The following is a 17,872-nucleotide window of genomic DNA, read 5'->3' as shown; positions in this document are numbered from 1 at the left end:
TGCATATTTCTGTGTTTGCAGTACGTATGAAAGCGGACATCATACGGGGAGGAATCATTGACGTGTGAAGGGGGCCTTAGACTAAAGGCCCATTTACACGGAAAGACATCGCTAACGAGATGTCGTTGGGGTCACGGAATTCATGACGCACATCCGGCCTCGTTAGCAACGTCGTTGCGTGTGACACCTACGAGCGAGTGTTCACGATCAAAAATACTCACCTAATCGTTGATCGTTGACACGTCGTTCATTTTCATAATATCGTTGCTCGTTGTGGACGCAGGTTGTTCGTCGTTCCTGAGGCAGCACACATCGCTACGTGTGACACCCCAGGAACAACGAACAACACCGTACCTGCGTCTTCCAGCAATGAGGTGAGTGTGTCTTTCCTTCGGCTGCTCTCCGCCCCTCCGCTTCTATTGGCTGCCTGCCGTGTGACGTCGCTGTGACGTCGCACGAACCGCCCCCTGAGAAAAAAGGCAGTTCGCCGGCCACAGCGACGTCGCTAGGCAGGTAAGTATGTGTGACGGGGACTAACGATATTGTGCGCCACGGGCAGCGATTTGCCCGTGACACACAAACGACGAGGGCGGGTGCGATCGGCAGCGACATAGCTAGCGATGTCGCTGTGTGTAAATGGGCCTTAAGTAGTGTACCTCTATAGGAATGACCAGCAGATGATTTTTTCATATATTGTAAAACACATTTAGCACCTCAGAAATCTGTTACTACATAGCATGATGATTTAATGAAAGTTTGTGAAATCTTCCATGCTGTATGCCAATGATTATTTCCACATACAGAAAATTTTCCTTTTTGACTATCAATAATCGCTCTTCTGTATGACAACTATCATTGCTTCCCTTGTAATAAAACTGACCTGAGGTTTTTGTTACCTGTGAAAAAAATATACGTGGAGCCTGTCTTGGATTCGTCCTTTTTGCATCCGCGGCTGTCACAGTGCTGGGCCCAGCATGTAAACTCCCCAGTGTCCGCGGCAGAGGAGTTCATCAGGATCAGCTGCCCGTATCTATCAAGCTGCTTTATGCTGGAGAGGAAACAAAGGACATTGTTCAGTCTTAAAATCAAATTCCTCCATCTGCTGCCTCATGTGTCCGCTACATAATCATCATCACTGAGATTTCTTTTTGGTAAACTAAATTTAAATGATAAAAGAATTGTGTGCACTGCACATACTACAATACTAATAAATGATTGTAGATGAAGTAATTAACTGCCAATAATCCACAATTCATGTGCCCTAATTATCCAGATCTCAGCAAATACAAAAAACACAGAAATCAAATAATACTCATATTTCAATCCTTTAAGACCAACACTGGAGACAACATCCTATTAGACGTAACAGGACTGATTTATATATCCACAAAAGGAGATCCAGTGACAAATTTAGCGCTGCTAAATCTCCTGCTCATACAAACTGATTTTTCATTTTTTTTCTTGTGAAAAAATGATCAGTGCCATAACATAATTTTAATGTTTTCTTTTCCTCAAACCACTTGACTTTTATTGTCTTAAATTCTCATACACACTGAAACTATCATTGCGTTACGTACATTGCAATAAAAGGAAATCTGTAAGCAGGTTTACACTATGTAATCTGACTGCAGCATGATGTTGGGGTATAGACCCTGATTACAGTGATGTGTCACTTACTGGGCTGTGTTTTGTGGTTTCAATACAGTCAGCATTTTATGAGTATGACGGCACTTTTCCATCTGCGATTTCCTAGTGCGAGTGCAATCCGATTTTTTACCAGTGTTAATGAGACAGTTTCATCTGTTCCGTTTTTTCTCCACACGAATCAGGCTCTCGGTACAATCGCAGCATGCTGCAATTTGCACCGAGTCTCGGCTCACGTGTGTGTAAAATCGCACTGCACTCGCATGTTATGCTACTGCAGTGCGGTGCACGCAGAGACAGACAACAGAGGAGATGGGGAGAAACTGTTCTCTCCATCTTCTCCGTTCCTGTGATGTGATCGCAAGATTGCATCACAGTCGCATGACCCTCGGCTGACACCGCAGCAGAGGGTCATTAGCATATTGCTTCCGATGCTCCCGCATCGGAAACGGTACGCAAGTGGAAAAGCACCCTGAGTGTAACTTCTGTGCCAGTTCTTAGGGTTCTTTCACACATCCGCGTAAAAAACACACGTTTCATAGTCCATTGTGAAGGTGCGAATTGTTTGTGCGTGTGTGTATTCTACGTATGCTGTCCCTGTGCTATCCACATGACATCCAAATAGCCACAGATAGCATGAGCTGTCTCCAGTGCTGCTGTCTCTACCGCTGCTGTTACTTCCGGGTCCGCGGTGAATGCAGTGAATATTCAAGGAGCATAATGAGCGGGCCCTGGAAGCAACAGCAGAGGCAGACACAGCATGGCCGGAGACAGGTAAGTATCAAAATTCTTTATTTTTATTAAAATAAAATAAGTATCAAAATTCTTTATTTTTATGGTATGTGTCACACTGATGTCACAGTGATCACATCAATGTGCGGTCCGTGTGACACCCATGCTGCCGGAAAAAAACGGACATGTCTCTGTGTGGAGCACATGGACACACATGTGCTCCACACGGACACACAGATGTTGTGAAAACACGAACGTGTGCTGAGACTCATTGATTTTAATGGGTCTGCGTGTGTCTGTGTCTCTGGTACGTGTGAAAAAGGATGTCACACGTACCGCAGGAATGGATGTGTGAAAGAGGCTTTACCAACAGCAGCATTACTGTGGCGGTCCTGCGGCTCCAGTCGCCACAGAGTACTGCACCTCCTTTAAGGTGCAGTATTCACCTCGGGTAAGGAGGGGGTTAATCACCAGTGTTCCATATACACTTTACATACAGCTTAGGAGCCTTCTCACTGGGGAACTGGACTAGGGTAGGCAGGGGGTTGGCCATCACAAAGCTGGGACTTTCCGGTCACTAGGACAATCACCTTAGGGGTGGATTCCACTTGGGGTAGAGGTAGGAGCAACTCACACACACATGGCAGTGAAGTCGGAACTTTAGTTCTGGCGACACAACACCACTTCTTCTCCATTTTCTTTCACAGGGCTTGCGGCTTGGAGAGGGAAGCTCAGCCCGGGTTCCCCCTCTCCTGAAGGGACACCCCTTGGATAGGATACTTTCCAAACACTGGTGGCTTCTTCCAACTTATCCGAGGTCGACGGGGCCCATCACAGCGGGTGACCGGTACTCTGGGACTGCACTGGAACAGTGAGTAAAGACACCTGCAACCGCAGCAGCCGACTCTGACTCCTATTACCGGTGCGGGCGCCCCGCGCTTCGGCGCCGACGGCCACCGCCAATACTACTCCCCTCATCATCCTCCCTGGAGCCTAGCTTCAACTGCGGGAAGCTGAACTATCCTAGCTGCGACACCATCCGCCCCAGAGGGCTGTGACCACAGCGGCGGCTAATCCCTAGCCGCATACCGCAGGTGGCGTCACGAGACAACTCCCATCACCTATTCTCATCCCATCTCTATTCCCTTGTTTGATGTACACCTCAGAGCCACGAAGCCGCGCAGGACATCCCAGACCCGACAACACCGGCCCGGCGACAAGTATTTAACCCCTGCCCCGTGGGTGCTACATTTTGGTGTCATGAACAGGATAACGTGCCCACAACAACGGGTACTGTGCGCCTTACAGGACTGTGCAAAATGTTTATGGAGGACAGACTCTTGTGCCTGCGGCCGCGAGTACTATGCACCTAGCGGACTGACTGTACACTGGTGTCCATTGCAAAGGACAGGCGCAATGTGTACCCTGAAGGACTGGGGGTGCCTGCCCTTCGTGGGTGGGATTTCAGCGTGGCGCGAAAAGATGTGCCCACCCCCTACAATGACTAAAGTGAGACGACACGCAAAAGAGCCAGGAGCCCCACCTCCCCAGGAAGCAGGAAAAGATGGGACAGTGGCATGCGAGCCATGGCGAGCAATGACCGGAGGAACCTGAGACATGGGGTAGAAGCAATGTGCTCCCCTGGCTGTCCAAAAGCAACTCCGGCGACGCAGTGCACACTGAGACCGGCTGCCGTTGTTGTTCCCAACCCTGGATGTCTGGAGAGCCCTGGAGCGTCACAGAGAGGCATGTAAATATAAAAGTATTTGAGAAGATGTATATAGTTCACCTGTTTGAATGTGATAATTCTATTTTTAAGGACTTGTAGGAATAGCATTTATTGAAAGAACTGCTTGTTTTTTTTTCCCGGTTTAACAAAATGGACATCTGGGCCACTAGGCTATGTGTGGCCAGGACTGCCTTTGTAAATAACTAGAACTGCCTTTGTAAATAATTAGCACCTGTTGACCACAGGTCCCAAAACCTGTCACGCATGTCCAAGCAATGAAGCGTTGGCAGGAATGCTCAACCGCATGCCCAGAGCCTATGTTGGGGGTAGCAGGTCCCTCAGTTGCTGTTGGAGGTCTATTTTACACTTAATGGGAGCGGTGCACCAGTCTTGGCACCATGGACTCCGTCGAGTAATGTATATAATGTTTTATGAAAAGTTTTAACACGTCCGATCAGCTCCTGGACCCGCCGGTAAGCAGCTGATGCTGTCAATTGACAGCATCATGTGATCGTTTAAACCAGCTGGGTGGTAAAAAGCCGTCCGGCTTTTATGAACGATCGGCTGATTCATGTTTAAAAGCCGGGCGGTAAAAAGACTGACGGCTTTTCACCGCTGGACTTAAACGAACAGACAATGCTGTCAGGTGACCGCATCAACTGATTACCAGAGGGTCCTGGAGCCGATTGGACGTGTCCCGGGAGTCTGCAGAGAGGTGAGCATACTATTTTTTTTTCCTACTGTACACTTTTGATTTAACTTAGCAGGGAAGTTACAGACAGAAAGAGGCTGCTGCAAATACTCTGCTAGCGAAAGTGCATGCACACGGGAGGAGGAACACTGGATTCTTCCTCCCCCCTAATACTCAGACAACATTGCTCACAGCAGTGATCTGGGAGTCAGAAATGCTTACAGGGGTCTTCCCCATGCTGTTCCCATGTCAATTGAGCACTGCTCTTATACATTTGTGACATTTTTAAGCTTTCTGCAGACCACCGGGGGTGCAGTCGGAAAAATGCTTGAGTTTCTCATAGATTAACATTGGGCTCGGTGCTCGGGTCGAACACCCAAGCATTTCAATATGCTCGACCCGAGCATTGAGCACCCAAGCAATTTACTGCTTGCTCATCCCTATTGTTGACCAAACACTGACCAGACTGACCTCAGATCAGACAAGAGTAGTAAGCGGGAGTGTAAAAGACTGTGCACTATGAAGCACAAAAATCAAGGTGTGATGCCTTGGACACATAGCCGCTTGGCTCAGATGTCCCCTTTCTCCAGAAGCTTACCTGGACTTTCTATGAGAGTAGGCAAATGTAGCGCCCCTGAATACATCAGGGTGCTACAGGGAACTGCATCCTGTCAACCAGGGTGCAGGGCCTACCCCCCATGGTTCCAGGTTCCCAACAACGGTGTCACTAACATCCGCACTACAAATCCCAAGCACACCTCACACCATGACCTGTATAGACACACCAGTGGGTTGGTCAAGATGGTGCACGGCCACCCACCTAGGGGTCAGGCAGACTGGTGGGAGGAGAGAGAAGAGAGTTGAGAGTTAGCCCTCAAAGAGAGAGGAGCTAGGGGGTTGTAGCTCACAGGGAGGCGACAGGTTGAGTCGCAGACGGTGGTCTGTGACCACAGGAGTCGGGGACCGGTATCTGGAACACTGGACAGGGCTGTGATGGATGCAGTTTAGGAGAACTGCTGGCACCAGAAAACCCAATTACCTTACTGGTACTGAGCATGGTGGGGTACAGGACTCTAGATCAGGGAAGAGCTTCAGGCGCCTTGATAATTAACTTGTGGAGGATAGTCTCTTTATGAACTTTCCCCAAGCGCTCAGAGATTGAAGGCATCAGCACAACGCGGGGGATACGGTTCTTCAAAGCACACAACCCACTAAAATCCCAAGTGCCAGCCATCAAGAGCACAGATGCCATACACACGGGTAGCGGGATCCCAAAAGCTTCAAACCGAGCCAAAACAGCTAATTTGTGCACGGAGGCAGGGCTCCGGACTTACCAAGTGACACCGGTAGGAACGGGACCTGGATAAGCTTCCCCGCAGAGACTGTGGTGCCTAGAGACTGTGGTTTACCATCTGTGTGAGTGTCTGCTTATTCCACCTGATCCAGCACCAAGACTACCGCAGTGAGTAACCTGACCCTTGCACCCTGCTTTCCCAAGGCCGTGCCATCCGACCACCAATCCTGCTTTCCCCCCACCATCCGGGGCCTTCACTACCTGCGGAAGGACTGACACCTTGCTGCCCCCACACCATCTGCCTGGTATTTCCTTTGGCAGTGGCGGAACTCCCCCTACCGCAACCCGCAAGTGGCATCACGAACATTTATCCCCTGTAAATACCCCCTTCACATTTGAGTGGTCGCGAGCCCCCGGGTACGGAGACCCTCGAGCCACAGGAATCCCGGACCCAACAGTTCGACTACTGCAGGGGCGGCACACGAATAAGGTTTACATTTTTTATAGTTAAAGAAGTGGTTCACCCCCTTTCATTACTGGCCACATTGATATTGTGCTGAGAAACAAGGTTTCTCTCCAGTGCCTTGTGTTGCCAATAGTTCCTGTGAGCACCACTATTGTGATCCGCTCATCCCCATCATGTGACCCCTGGGCTCCATGACCTATGATGTCCGGTGAGGTCACGTCAAACATCAACTTCCTGTTGACCTAACATCACCGTGGCCGGCAAATGTCTCCATGAGTCACTGGGCTGTGAGCGACATTTCACCACTTGTCACAGCCCAGCGTCTCTCCTGCTTGCGTGCTCTGCAGTGAGGCAGGAGGGAGCAGGAAGATGAAGGGCTATGACGCGGACTGTGATGAGCGGTGAAATGCTGCTTACAGCCCAGTCACTCAGGAGGCCTGCGGCCTGCCTCCGTTGACATGACATCACCGGACATCAGAGGTCACGGAGCCCGGGGGTCACGCGAAGGGGGAGAGCGGTCTACAATAGTGCCACTCACAGGCACTATTGGCAACACAACCTGTTTTCTCAACATAATATCGATGTGGACAGTAATGAAGGTGGGTGAACCACCTCTTTAATGTAATGAATTTCAAAATCCAAATGGGAAGTTCTTAAAAAGTGAAGGAGCTGGTAATGATGCACACTATCAGAGTATCAACATTGCCTGTAATATGAAGAAATGAGCCCGATGAGTACACTAGCGCACCGTCCTCTAATTAAAAAGATATCTAATATATAAAGCTGAGTGTATGTGTGTATGTATATGTATGTGTGTGTACGCTAAAGGAATCCACACCGTCGCATTTGCACTCACGAAATTTTGCACAGATGCCCTATGTGACTCAGGGAACGTCATAGACTATGTTTGAACAGGAAAATTTAACCCCGCGCTTTACAGTTAGTCTCTAAAATCCTGCCTCCATTAATCTGAATGGAGCTGGGAGATACCGCCTATTAATAGCAACTGTCAGTGGTTGCTATAGGAACAAAATAAACTGTTAGTATAAAAGTCAATGTGTGAGGTAATAAGATGGGGAGACGGATAGAGAGACACAGAGACAGAAAAAGACAGAAAGATAAAGATACAGATAGACAGGGAAAGAGACAGAGAGATAGAGACAGAGACAGACGGGCAAAGAGACAGTTGGGCAAAGAGATTGGCCTGGAAAGAGACAGCCGGGGAAAGAGACAGACGGGCAAAGAGACAGCCCGGCAAAGAGACAGCCCGGCAAAGAAACAGCCCGGCAAAGAAACAGAAGGAGAAAGAGACAGACGTGGAAAAAGACAGATGTGCAAGGAGACAGCCGGGAAAAGAGACAGACGGTTAAAGAGACAGCCCTTGAAATAGACAGACCTGGAAGAGACAGCCGGGCAAAGAGACAGCCGGGCAAAGAGACAGACCTGGAAGAGACAGCCGGGCAAAAGAGACAGCCCTGGAAAGAGACAGACGGTGAAATTGACAGCCCTGGAAAGAGACATCCGAGCAAAGAGACAGCTGGGCAAAGAGACAGCCGGGCAAAGAGACAGCCGGGCAAAGAGACAGACCTGGAAGAGACAGCCGGGCAAAGAGACAGACGGTGAAAGAGACAGCCCTGGAAAGAGACAGATGGTGAAAGAGACAGCCCTGGAAGGGACAGCCAAGCAAAGAGACAGCCGGGCAAAGAGACAGCTGGGCAAAGAGACAGCCGGGGAAAGAGACAGCTGGAGAAAGAGACAGAAGGGGAAAGAGACAGACAGGCAAAGAGACCTGGAAAGAGACTGCCCTGGAAAGAGACAGCCCTGGAAAGAGACAGCCGGGCAAAGAGACAGCCAGGCAAAGAGAGAGCTGGAGAAAGAGACAGAAGGAGAAAGAGACAGACAGGCAAAGAGACCTGGAAAGAGACAGACCTGTAAAGAGACAGACCTGCAAAGAGACAGACCTGGAAAGAGACTGACCTGGAAAGAGACAGACGGGGAAAGAGACAGACGGGGAAAGAGAGAGACTAGGAAAGAGACAGAAGGGGAAAGAGACAGCCCCGGAAGGAGACAGCCCTGGAAGGAGATAGACAGGGAATGAGACAGACAGATAGAGAGAGACAGACAGACACAGAGAAAGAGAGACAGAGATAGACAGAGAGACTGATACAGAGACAGACAGAGAAACTGATATAGACAGAGACAGACACACAGAGACAGACAGAAACTCGAAAAGAGATAGTTACTATCCCTGGCAACGCCCGGGTACTACAGTTAGTTTTAAATAAAACTGACTAAAATCTAAAATAGAAATAAGATTTGTAAGTGAACATGTTGGAGGGCTCCTGGGAATATCGGCATTAACAGTTTAAACATACATTAATTCAGGACTCAAGGCTGCTGTGATGTACTTATGTTTTATTAAATACACGTTATCTATGCTATGAGCAATACAACACAAGAAATCAATTGGCGTTAAGGGTAAATTACACTTTTTAAACTAATTTTGAATTGCTCCAATACATTTAAAATAAAAATGAAGCTTCTTTGAAGTGATGACAAAATGATTGATGATGGTGGGCCAAGATGTCAATCGGGAGAGTTCTTCAGAGGGTGATATAAGAAACAATCAAACAGGAGTTGTTTTTTGAAGAACTTGGCTGATATCAAATTTAAAGAACAACAACCCGAACTTAATTCAGAGCCCAGACTAGAATTTATACTGTTTTCACACTTCATCCATAGCACCCATAGGCTACATGTGCACGCTGCGTTTTTTGCTGTGTTTTTTGGTGCATTTTTGTTGCAGAAAGTTCTCACTTCTGACTTCCCAGCAAAGTCTGTGAGAATTCAGATTTGCTGTGCGCACATTGCAGTTCTTGTGTCTGCAGTTTATTTGTCACAAACGTCTGACAAACTGCAGCATGTTCATTCTTTTTGCATTTTATCCATGCTTTTCTCACTAGTGATGGGAGGACTTGCAAGTCAATCCTGCACCGACTAGCTTAGTGATGGCAGGTGTCTATGAGACCCCCATCACTTAACTGTAAATGAAATTAAACGCAAACACCCAAAAACACCCTTTATTTGAAATGAAATCCAAAAAACACCCTTTTTCACCACTTTATTAACCCCCAAAACACACCTGCAGGTCTGACGTAATCCACACGAAGTAGGTCCCACAACAATTCCAGGCTTGTTACATCTGAATCACAGCGTGCGATCATGGTACATGAGACTGAGCAGTGAACAGCAGTGACATTACTTAGGTTAGCCGCGGCCACAGCTGCTGGTTCCCACGGTCCTCCGCCTGTGACTGCAGGTAACCTAACCTCAGGAGACCTCAATGAACTCAGGTGAGGTCAATGAAGTCACCTGAGGTCAAATTGCCTGCAGTCACAGGTGGAGGACCTTTTTTCCCCCAGTTTCTCCATTTGTATTCATTGTGGGTATACATGCTTTTGGAGGTTCTTATCCATAGGATTACCAGATTCCTTTTTGGTCGGTTCGGTATTGAGCAATATTCACAGTACACTTGTTACCCAGTCTAAATGCTGCTATTTCTGGTGTCCATATACATTCAGGACCAGTTGTCTTGTTTTTGCTTATAAATCTATTAGCTCTAATATGTATATTTTGATTTGTTACGTGGTCTCATCATATTATCATACCACGTTTTTGATCTTCATTAGCAAGCTGTGTATTTAGGATTACGGATTTGAGACTTCATTATAGTGTACTGTGCATGTTACATAACTATTTGGTATTGCTTCTCACTGTTTCTTATTGCTATTTTTTGTTGGTTCTTATTCATTCAATGAGGATTATGGGCGGTCTCATTTTGCACTTTTGGATTTCAAATGTTTTTAATCTCTTTTTGTACCAGTCCAGTTCTTATTTGTTACAATAAAATTCAATTTTGGTGATCCCTGTTTTTTGGCACTTTCTTTCCTCTTGCTACTTGACAGCCAAAATAATGATCCCACTGTGAAGACGTCGTGTGACTTTACCACTTTCTTTAGAGTGTGACACAAGCAGAGGGTATTCATGTCCATTATTCTGGAGCACCCTATGGTCAGTATTGTAGGCACCGTACAATATGAAGAAGAAGATACTGCAGGGGTTAAGCTAAATGGTGGAAGCATGGCAGTTATTACAAAAGTTAATAAATTTTATAGTTATTGGTTGAATAACGATAGGATCTCTTGGGCTCTTTGCTGGTAAGCAAGTTGCAGGAGCTGCCAGTAGTGAGGACCACATGTGGGAAAGCATGTGGGTGGGGGAGGCTGAGGAAGAAGAAGCTCTGATATCCCTTATTCCTTGCAGTGCCTGTAGTCCTCTGCCCAGATAGGAAGGCAAGGCAGATTCATCTGTGCAGTCCAGGTGGCAGAGAATGGGTTAGAGGTCACAGGACCCCCTCAATTCTCTTGTATGAGATCTAGAGGCAACAAAGGGGGAATAGTTTTATACAGCTGTAAGGGAACTACAATGAGTTAAGCAATAGAAATGTGCTATGGATCATTTGTGGGCAGATGCTGCCATGTAGTGGACAAAGACAGCCGGTGTAGACACTTAAAAAATGCTGTAACATAAACACAGACTGCATGGGGAAAGAGAGACTGGGTGCACAAGATACATATGATCTGCTATGATGCAGGGGAAAAATACCGAAAAGCCACAGGGATAAGGAGAGACGGTCAGTTGTCGCCTGGACTTGTGCCAAGTCATTGCCTGTAGAGAGGAAACCTCCACTGGCTTACAGCCATCCCTATGAGGATATATTTAAGGACGTAGGATCAGCATTGTTTGTGGTCTAATCAATTCATGAAGAGTCTTCCTAGAAGATAGGACGTCCGATTTACTGGAGTGACAATAGAAATCTGCAGTGGATCGATTGTGTGAGCAGAGAAATCGATGGCATAAACACAGGGATTGATCAAGTGAGCAGTGGGGAACATGTGTTCATCTCTGCTGAGACTGTAGGTGACGAGAGTAGGTCTGTAATGAACAGAACTGTCTGTGAGACTGGGCCAACGCTTGCGGCCTAGCGGCACTGTGTAGTTGTTGGAACTCCTACTATTGGCCTGGGGTGACGATCGCCACTAGAAGTTGGAATGGACTGAAGGAAGCCTATACAGGTTTGGTCTGTGGCCTAGCAGAAGCATACCTCCCAACCGTCCCGGATACAGCGGGACTATCACGCTTTGCATTGTTTGTCCCGTTGCCACGGGCGGGACGGCCGTCTCCCGGGCTCCGCCCACCCACTCTCTCCCCGCCTCTCTGTGCGGTCGGCCGGCCGCCTCTATGTGCGGTCGGCCGGCCGCCTCTCTCTGCGGGCGGGACGGCCGCCTGTCTGTGAAGGCGGGCGGACGGCCGCCTGTCTGTGAAGGCGGGCGGCCGGCCGCCTGTCTGTGCGGGCACCCCCCGCCGCCTGTCTGTGCGGGCACCCCTCGCCGCCTGTCTGTGCGGGCGGCCCGCCGCCTCATTGTGCGGGCGGCCGGGCACCTCTCTGTGCGGGCGGCCGGCCGCCTCTCTGTGCGGTCGGCCGGCCGCCTCTCTGTGCGGTCGGCCGGCCGCCTCTCTCTGCGGGCGGACGGCCGCCTGTCTGTGAAGGCGGGCGGCTGGCCGCCTGTCTGTGCGGGCGCCCCCCCGCCGCCTGTCTGTGCGGGCGGCCCGCCGCCTCATTGTGCGGGCGGCCGGCCGCCTCTCTGTGCGGGCGGACGGCCGCCTGTCTCTGCGGTGGACGGCCGCCTCTCTGTGCGGGCGGCCCACCGCCTCTCTGTGCGGGCGGCTGGCCGCCTCTCTGTGCGGCGGCCCGCCGCCTGTCTGTGCGGGCGGCCCGCCGCCTGTCTGTGAAGGCGGGCGGCTGGCCGCCAGTCTGTGAAGGCGACCGGTCTCTGCGGTGGACGGCCGCCACTCTGTGCGGGCGGCCGGCCGCCTCTCTGTGCGGGCGGATGGCCGCCTGTCTTTGCGGTGGACTGCCCCCACTCTGTGCGGGCGGCCCGCCGCCTCTCTGTGCGGGCGGCTGGCCGCCTCTCTGTGCGGCGGCCCGCCGCCTGTCTGTGCGGGCGGCCCGCCGCCTGTCTGTGAAGGCGGGCGGCCGGCCGCCTGTCTGTGAAGGCGACCGGCCGCCTGTCTGTGAAGGCGACCGGCCGCCTCACTGTGCGGGCTGCGTCTCCGTGCTGGAGGCCCGCCGGCTGCCTGCGTCTCCGTGCTTGGGGCCTGCCGGCTGCCTGCCGGCTGCCTGCGTGTCCATGCTGGAGGCCCGCCGGCTGCCTGCGTGTCCATGCTGGAGGCCCGCCGGCTGCCTGCGTGTCCATGCTGGAGGCCCGCCGGCTGCCTGCGTGTCCATGCTGGAGGCCCGCCGGCTGCCTGCGTGTCCATGCTGGAGGCCCGCCGGCTGCCTGCGTGTCCATGCTGGAGGCCCGCCGGCTGCCTGCGTGTCTATGCTGGAGGCCCGCCGGCTGCCTGCCTGTCCATGCTGGAGGCCCGCCGGCTGCCTGCGTGTCCATGCTGAATGGGTGTGGATGGGGAGTGGATATGGGCGTGACTGTGAAATGGGTGTGGCTAGGAGGCGTGGCCTAAAAATTTGCCGCGGCGCGTTTCCATCTTTAAAAGTTGGGAGGTATGCAGAAGTGTGTAGTTGTCTGACTCCTGCTAGGGTTTGGTGTGACAATCTCTGCTAAAAGTTGGAGTAGGATGACAGGGGCTCATGTATTCAATATGTACACTGTAGGCTGACAGGTCACTGTATTCTTGCATTAATGTGCATTTATACAGATATTTGTAGACCCATGTGTATTGTATATGCCTGATGTTATATTGTTGCTTCAGATACAATTGAATTTAACTACATACCTCATAGAGAACAGGTCAGCAGATGGATGAGTAGCACAAAGTTTAGTAGTGTAAGAGGCAGTGGTTATGTGTTCTAGCGACAGATAGCAACAGTTAAGTCTACTAATAGTTTATCGGCAGGGCCAGATTAAGGTTGGTGGGGGCCCCTGGGCAGAAAATCTGGTGGGGGCCCCATAACGTTAACATTTTTAGCCGTAACAGTAGAGCACGAACTGTAGCATTTAGATATAAATCCACTGAGCATGGATCTTATCCTGTTCTGCCACATTCACACTCATACACAGAAAATAAAGTTACTCACATTTTTTTTATTGATCCCAATGTTAAGACAGCCAAGTAATAGTAAAAATAAAGAAAGGGAAAGTTCTCACTGGCAGCAATGGTTGCTGAAAATCACAATGTGCTCTCTATTGTATTGTCTCCGGAGTAGTACATAGCAGCTGATGTCTGTACACGGTATGCCATACACTGTATCAGAGGTGGATCTAGGTTTTCCTGTCCATGGAGTAGGAGTTCAGTTTGGCGCCCCCTTCTATACACTGCTTATGCGGTTTGAGTAGTTGTCATGTGACCGCTCATACGCCATTTTCACACGTGCCGATGAGCTGCTCTTCCTAATTCTCTCGATGTTCAGTGAAATACTACAGCCCATAGAGAGAAGCAGGAAGAGAAGCTAATTGTGACTCAAAGTATTAAAATGACCTGCAAGTGGTCATGTGACCACTTCTAAAATTAGCAAGCAGAGCTGAATCCTTACATTGAGTATATTACAGGTTGTTGGATTGGGCATGCTACGGGGCTTACTTTTATTATTAAAGGGGTTGTCCAGCTTGACAAGGAAAATTTGTAGTTATATGACTGCAGACTTCTGAATTCTCACAGCTTGCGGACTGCACACTGTCATGATTTTCCCGTGCCATGAGCAAGTAGTCATGGGACTGCAAGTATGCGATTTGCTTACTTCCGGCCACATTCAAATAAGACGTCTGCAGCCTCACTCAATAGTTACATGCCCTCAAGCTCTCACTGCTGGCATCGGAGAGTCCTGACAGTGTGCAGTGTGCACACTGAGGATTCAGAAGTCTGCAGTCACATAGAAACTTTCATCACAAACCTGGACAACCCCTTTAATGCTACTAACATAATGTAGAAACCCTTGCGGTCATGTAATTTTACAAATCATGGCTTGCTACATGTGTACAGGATCAGAATCAGTAAAATGTACATTAAGGGGTGCTTAATTATTAGGCAACTTTTTTCCTTTGGCAGAATGGGTCAAAAGAGAGATGTGACGGGCTCTGAAAAGTCCAAAATTGTGCGATGTCTTGCAGAGGGATGCAGCAGTCTTGAAATTGCCAAACTTTTGAAGCGTGATCACCGAACAATCAAGCGTTTCATGGCAAATAGCCAACAGGGTCGCAAGAAGTGTGTTGGGCAAAAAAGGCGCAAAATAACTGCCCATAAACTGAGAAAAATCAAGCGTGAAGCTGCCAAGATGCCATTTGCCACCAGTTTGGCCATATTTCAGAGCTGCAACATTACTAGAGTATCAAAAAGCACAAGGTGTGCCATACATAGGGACATGGCCAAGGTAAGGAAGGCTGAAAACCACCACCTCTGACCAAGAAACATGAGATAAAACCTCAAGACTGGGCCAAGAAATATCTGAAGACTGATTTTTCACAGGTTTTATGGACTGATGAGATGAGAGTGACTCTTGATGGGCCAGATGGATGGGCCAGAGGCTGGATCAGTAAAGGGCCGAGAGCTCCACTCCGACTCAGACGCCAGCAAGGTGGAGGTGGGGTACTGGTATGGGCTGGGATCAGCAAAGATCAACTTGTGTGACCTTTTCGGGTTGAGGATGGAGTGAAGCTCAACTCCCAGACCTACTGCCAGTTTCTGGAAGACAACTTCTTCAAGCAGTGGTACAGGAAGAAGTCGGTATCGTTCAAGAAAAACATGATTTTCATGCAGGACAATGCTCCATCACATTAATCCAACTACTCCACAGCGTGGCTGGCCAGTAAAGGTCTAAAAGATGAAAAAATAATGACATGGCCCCCTTGTTCACCTGATCTGAACCCCATAGAGAACCTGTGGTCCCTCATAAAATGTGAGATCTACAGGGAGGGAAAACAGTCCACCTCTCGGAGCAGTGTCCTGAGGCTGTGGTGGCTGCTGCACGCAATGTTGATCGTAAACAGATCAAGCACTGACAGAATCTATGGATGGTCGGCTGCTGAGTGTCATCAGAAAGAAAGGGGGCGATATTGGGCACTCATTTTTTGGGGTTTTGTTTTTGCATGTCAGAAATGTTTATTTTTAAATTTTGTGCAGCTATATTGGTTTACCTGGTGAAAATAAACAAGTGAGATGGGAATATATTTGCTTTTTATTAAGTTGCCTAATAATTCTGCACAGTAATAGTTACCTGCACAGACAGATATCCTCCTAAGATAGCCAAATCTAAAAAAAAACCACTCCAACTTCCAAAAATATTAAGATTTGATATTTATGAGTCTTTTGGGCTAATTAAGAACATAGTTGTTGATCAATAATAAAAAAAATCCTCTAAAATACAAAATGCCTAATAATTCTGCACACGGTGTACAGCACCAGAACCAAAAGCAATACCAAAATACATCACTAGCACCCTCATCAGTAAACGAATATATCACCAGAACCACCAATACATGACTACAGTACCAAATTTACTACAACAATATATTGTAATGTTACATCCCCATATACATTTGTATCACATGAATTAACAACTCCCAGTATGTCCTCAACAATTGTAAGAAAATGCTGGGAGTTATCAGTATTTATCAGACTTTGGACCATACAGGAACCACAGTCCTGATGAGAAGCATTGAGTATCACACACATACAGTCACATCCAGGTACCTTGTAGGTGACATCTTCCCTGATCGGAGTCATCTTATTCTTTCTTCTCCATCTTGTCCAGACGTCATGATGACTATTCACATCCACAGCTCCTCTCTGCAGACCTCCCGGGTCTTCTACAGCTCCTCTCTGCAGACCTCCCTGGTCTTCTACAGCTCCTCTCTGCAGACCTCCCGGGCCTTCTGCAGCACATCTCGACATTATGCCCTTAAAATAAATAGCAGAATGATTATAATGCTCCGAAATATAAATATATGACCTACGCTGTGCGCCTGAATAAATAATTGCCCCTCACTGTGCTCCCTGCACAAAATGACCCACACAATGTCATTCTTATGGTACATGGCCTCTTATTTCAGTACTGGGCCCCCTCTTCACACCGTCCTCTACATTGTGTACCCACTATACTTCCAAATGTCTATACTGTGCCTCCTCCTCACACTCCCCCTCCTGAGCTGTGCCCTCACAATGTCCCCCATGCTATCCCCTCTCTATACTCCCCTCACCCTCAGTACCAAAATCACTGAAAGTGCAACTCAATCTCACATTCCCCCTCCTCAGCATACTGTGCCCTCCATACTGTGCCCTCACACTGGCCACCATGCAGCCCCTTCTCTATACTGCCTACCTCCTTCACTATACAGTCACTATACCGCACCTCAGTCTCACATTCCCTCTCCTCAGCATACTGTGTCTCCATACTGTGCCCTCACACTGGCCACCATGCTGACCCTTCTCTATACTGCCTACCTCCTTCACTATACAGTCACTATACCGCACCTCAGTCTCACATTCCCCCTCCTCAGCATACTGTGCCCTCCATACTGTGCCCTCACACTGGCCACCATGCAGCCCCTTCTCTATACTGCCTACCTCCTTCACTATACAGTCACTATACCGCACCTCAGTCTCACATTCCCCCTCCTCAGCATACTGTGCCCTCCATACTGTGCCCTCACACTGGCCACCATGCTGCCCCTTCTCTATACTGCCTACCTCCTTCACTATACAGTCACTATACTGCACCTCAGTCTCACATTCCCCCTCCTCAGCATACTGTGCCCTCCATACTGTGCCCTCACACTGGCCACCATGCCGCCCCTTCTCTATACTGCCTACCTCCTTCACTATACAGTCACTATACTGCACCTCAGTCTCACATTCCCCCTCCTCAGCATACTGTGCCCTCCATACTGTGCCCTCACACTGGCCACCATGCCGCCCCTTCTCTATACTGCCTACCTCCTTCACTATACAGTCACTATACTGCACCTCAGTCTCACATTCCCCCTCCTCAGCATACTGTGCCCTCCATACTGTGCCCTCACACTGGCCACCATGCCGCCCCTTCTCTATACTGCCTACCTCCTTCACTATACAGTCACTATACTGCACCTCAGTCTCACATTCCCCCTCCTCAGCATACTGTATCCTCACACTGGCCACCATGCTGCCCCTTCTCTATACTGCTTATGTTCCCCACTACCCAGTCTCTATTCTATGCCCCTCACACTTTTTTCCACCGATACTCTCCACTTACAATTTTCTCCC

The 17,872-nt window shown here is 49.1% G+C and overlaps 1 protein-coding gene across 1 annotated transcript in view; it reads right to left on the bottom strand.

Annotated features, from left to right (window-relative positions):
* PDGFRL (platelet derived growth factor receptor like) overlaps nucleotides 1–17,872 on the bottom strand; it is a 324,941-nt gene that overhangs the window by 76,313 nt on the left and 230,756 nt on the right. Inside the window, exon 3 of the mRNA XM_075334434.1 lies at nucleotides 897–1,048. Coding sequence (XP_075190549.1) covers nucleotides 897–1,048 — 152 coding nt within the window. The remainder of the gene's footprint in view (nucleotides 1–896; nucleotides 1,049–17,872) is intronic.

This window comes from Anomaloglossus baeobatrachus, chromosome 1 (assembly GCF_048569485.1).
Source record: "Anomaloglossus baeobatrachus isolate aAnoBae1 chromosome 1, aAnoBae1.hap1, whole genome shotgun sequence".
NCBI lineage: Eukaryota > Metazoa > Chordata > Amphibia > Anura > Aromobatidae > Anomaloglossus > Anomaloglossus baeobatrachus.
This window is presented reverse-complemented; position numbering and strand designations above follow the sequence as displayed.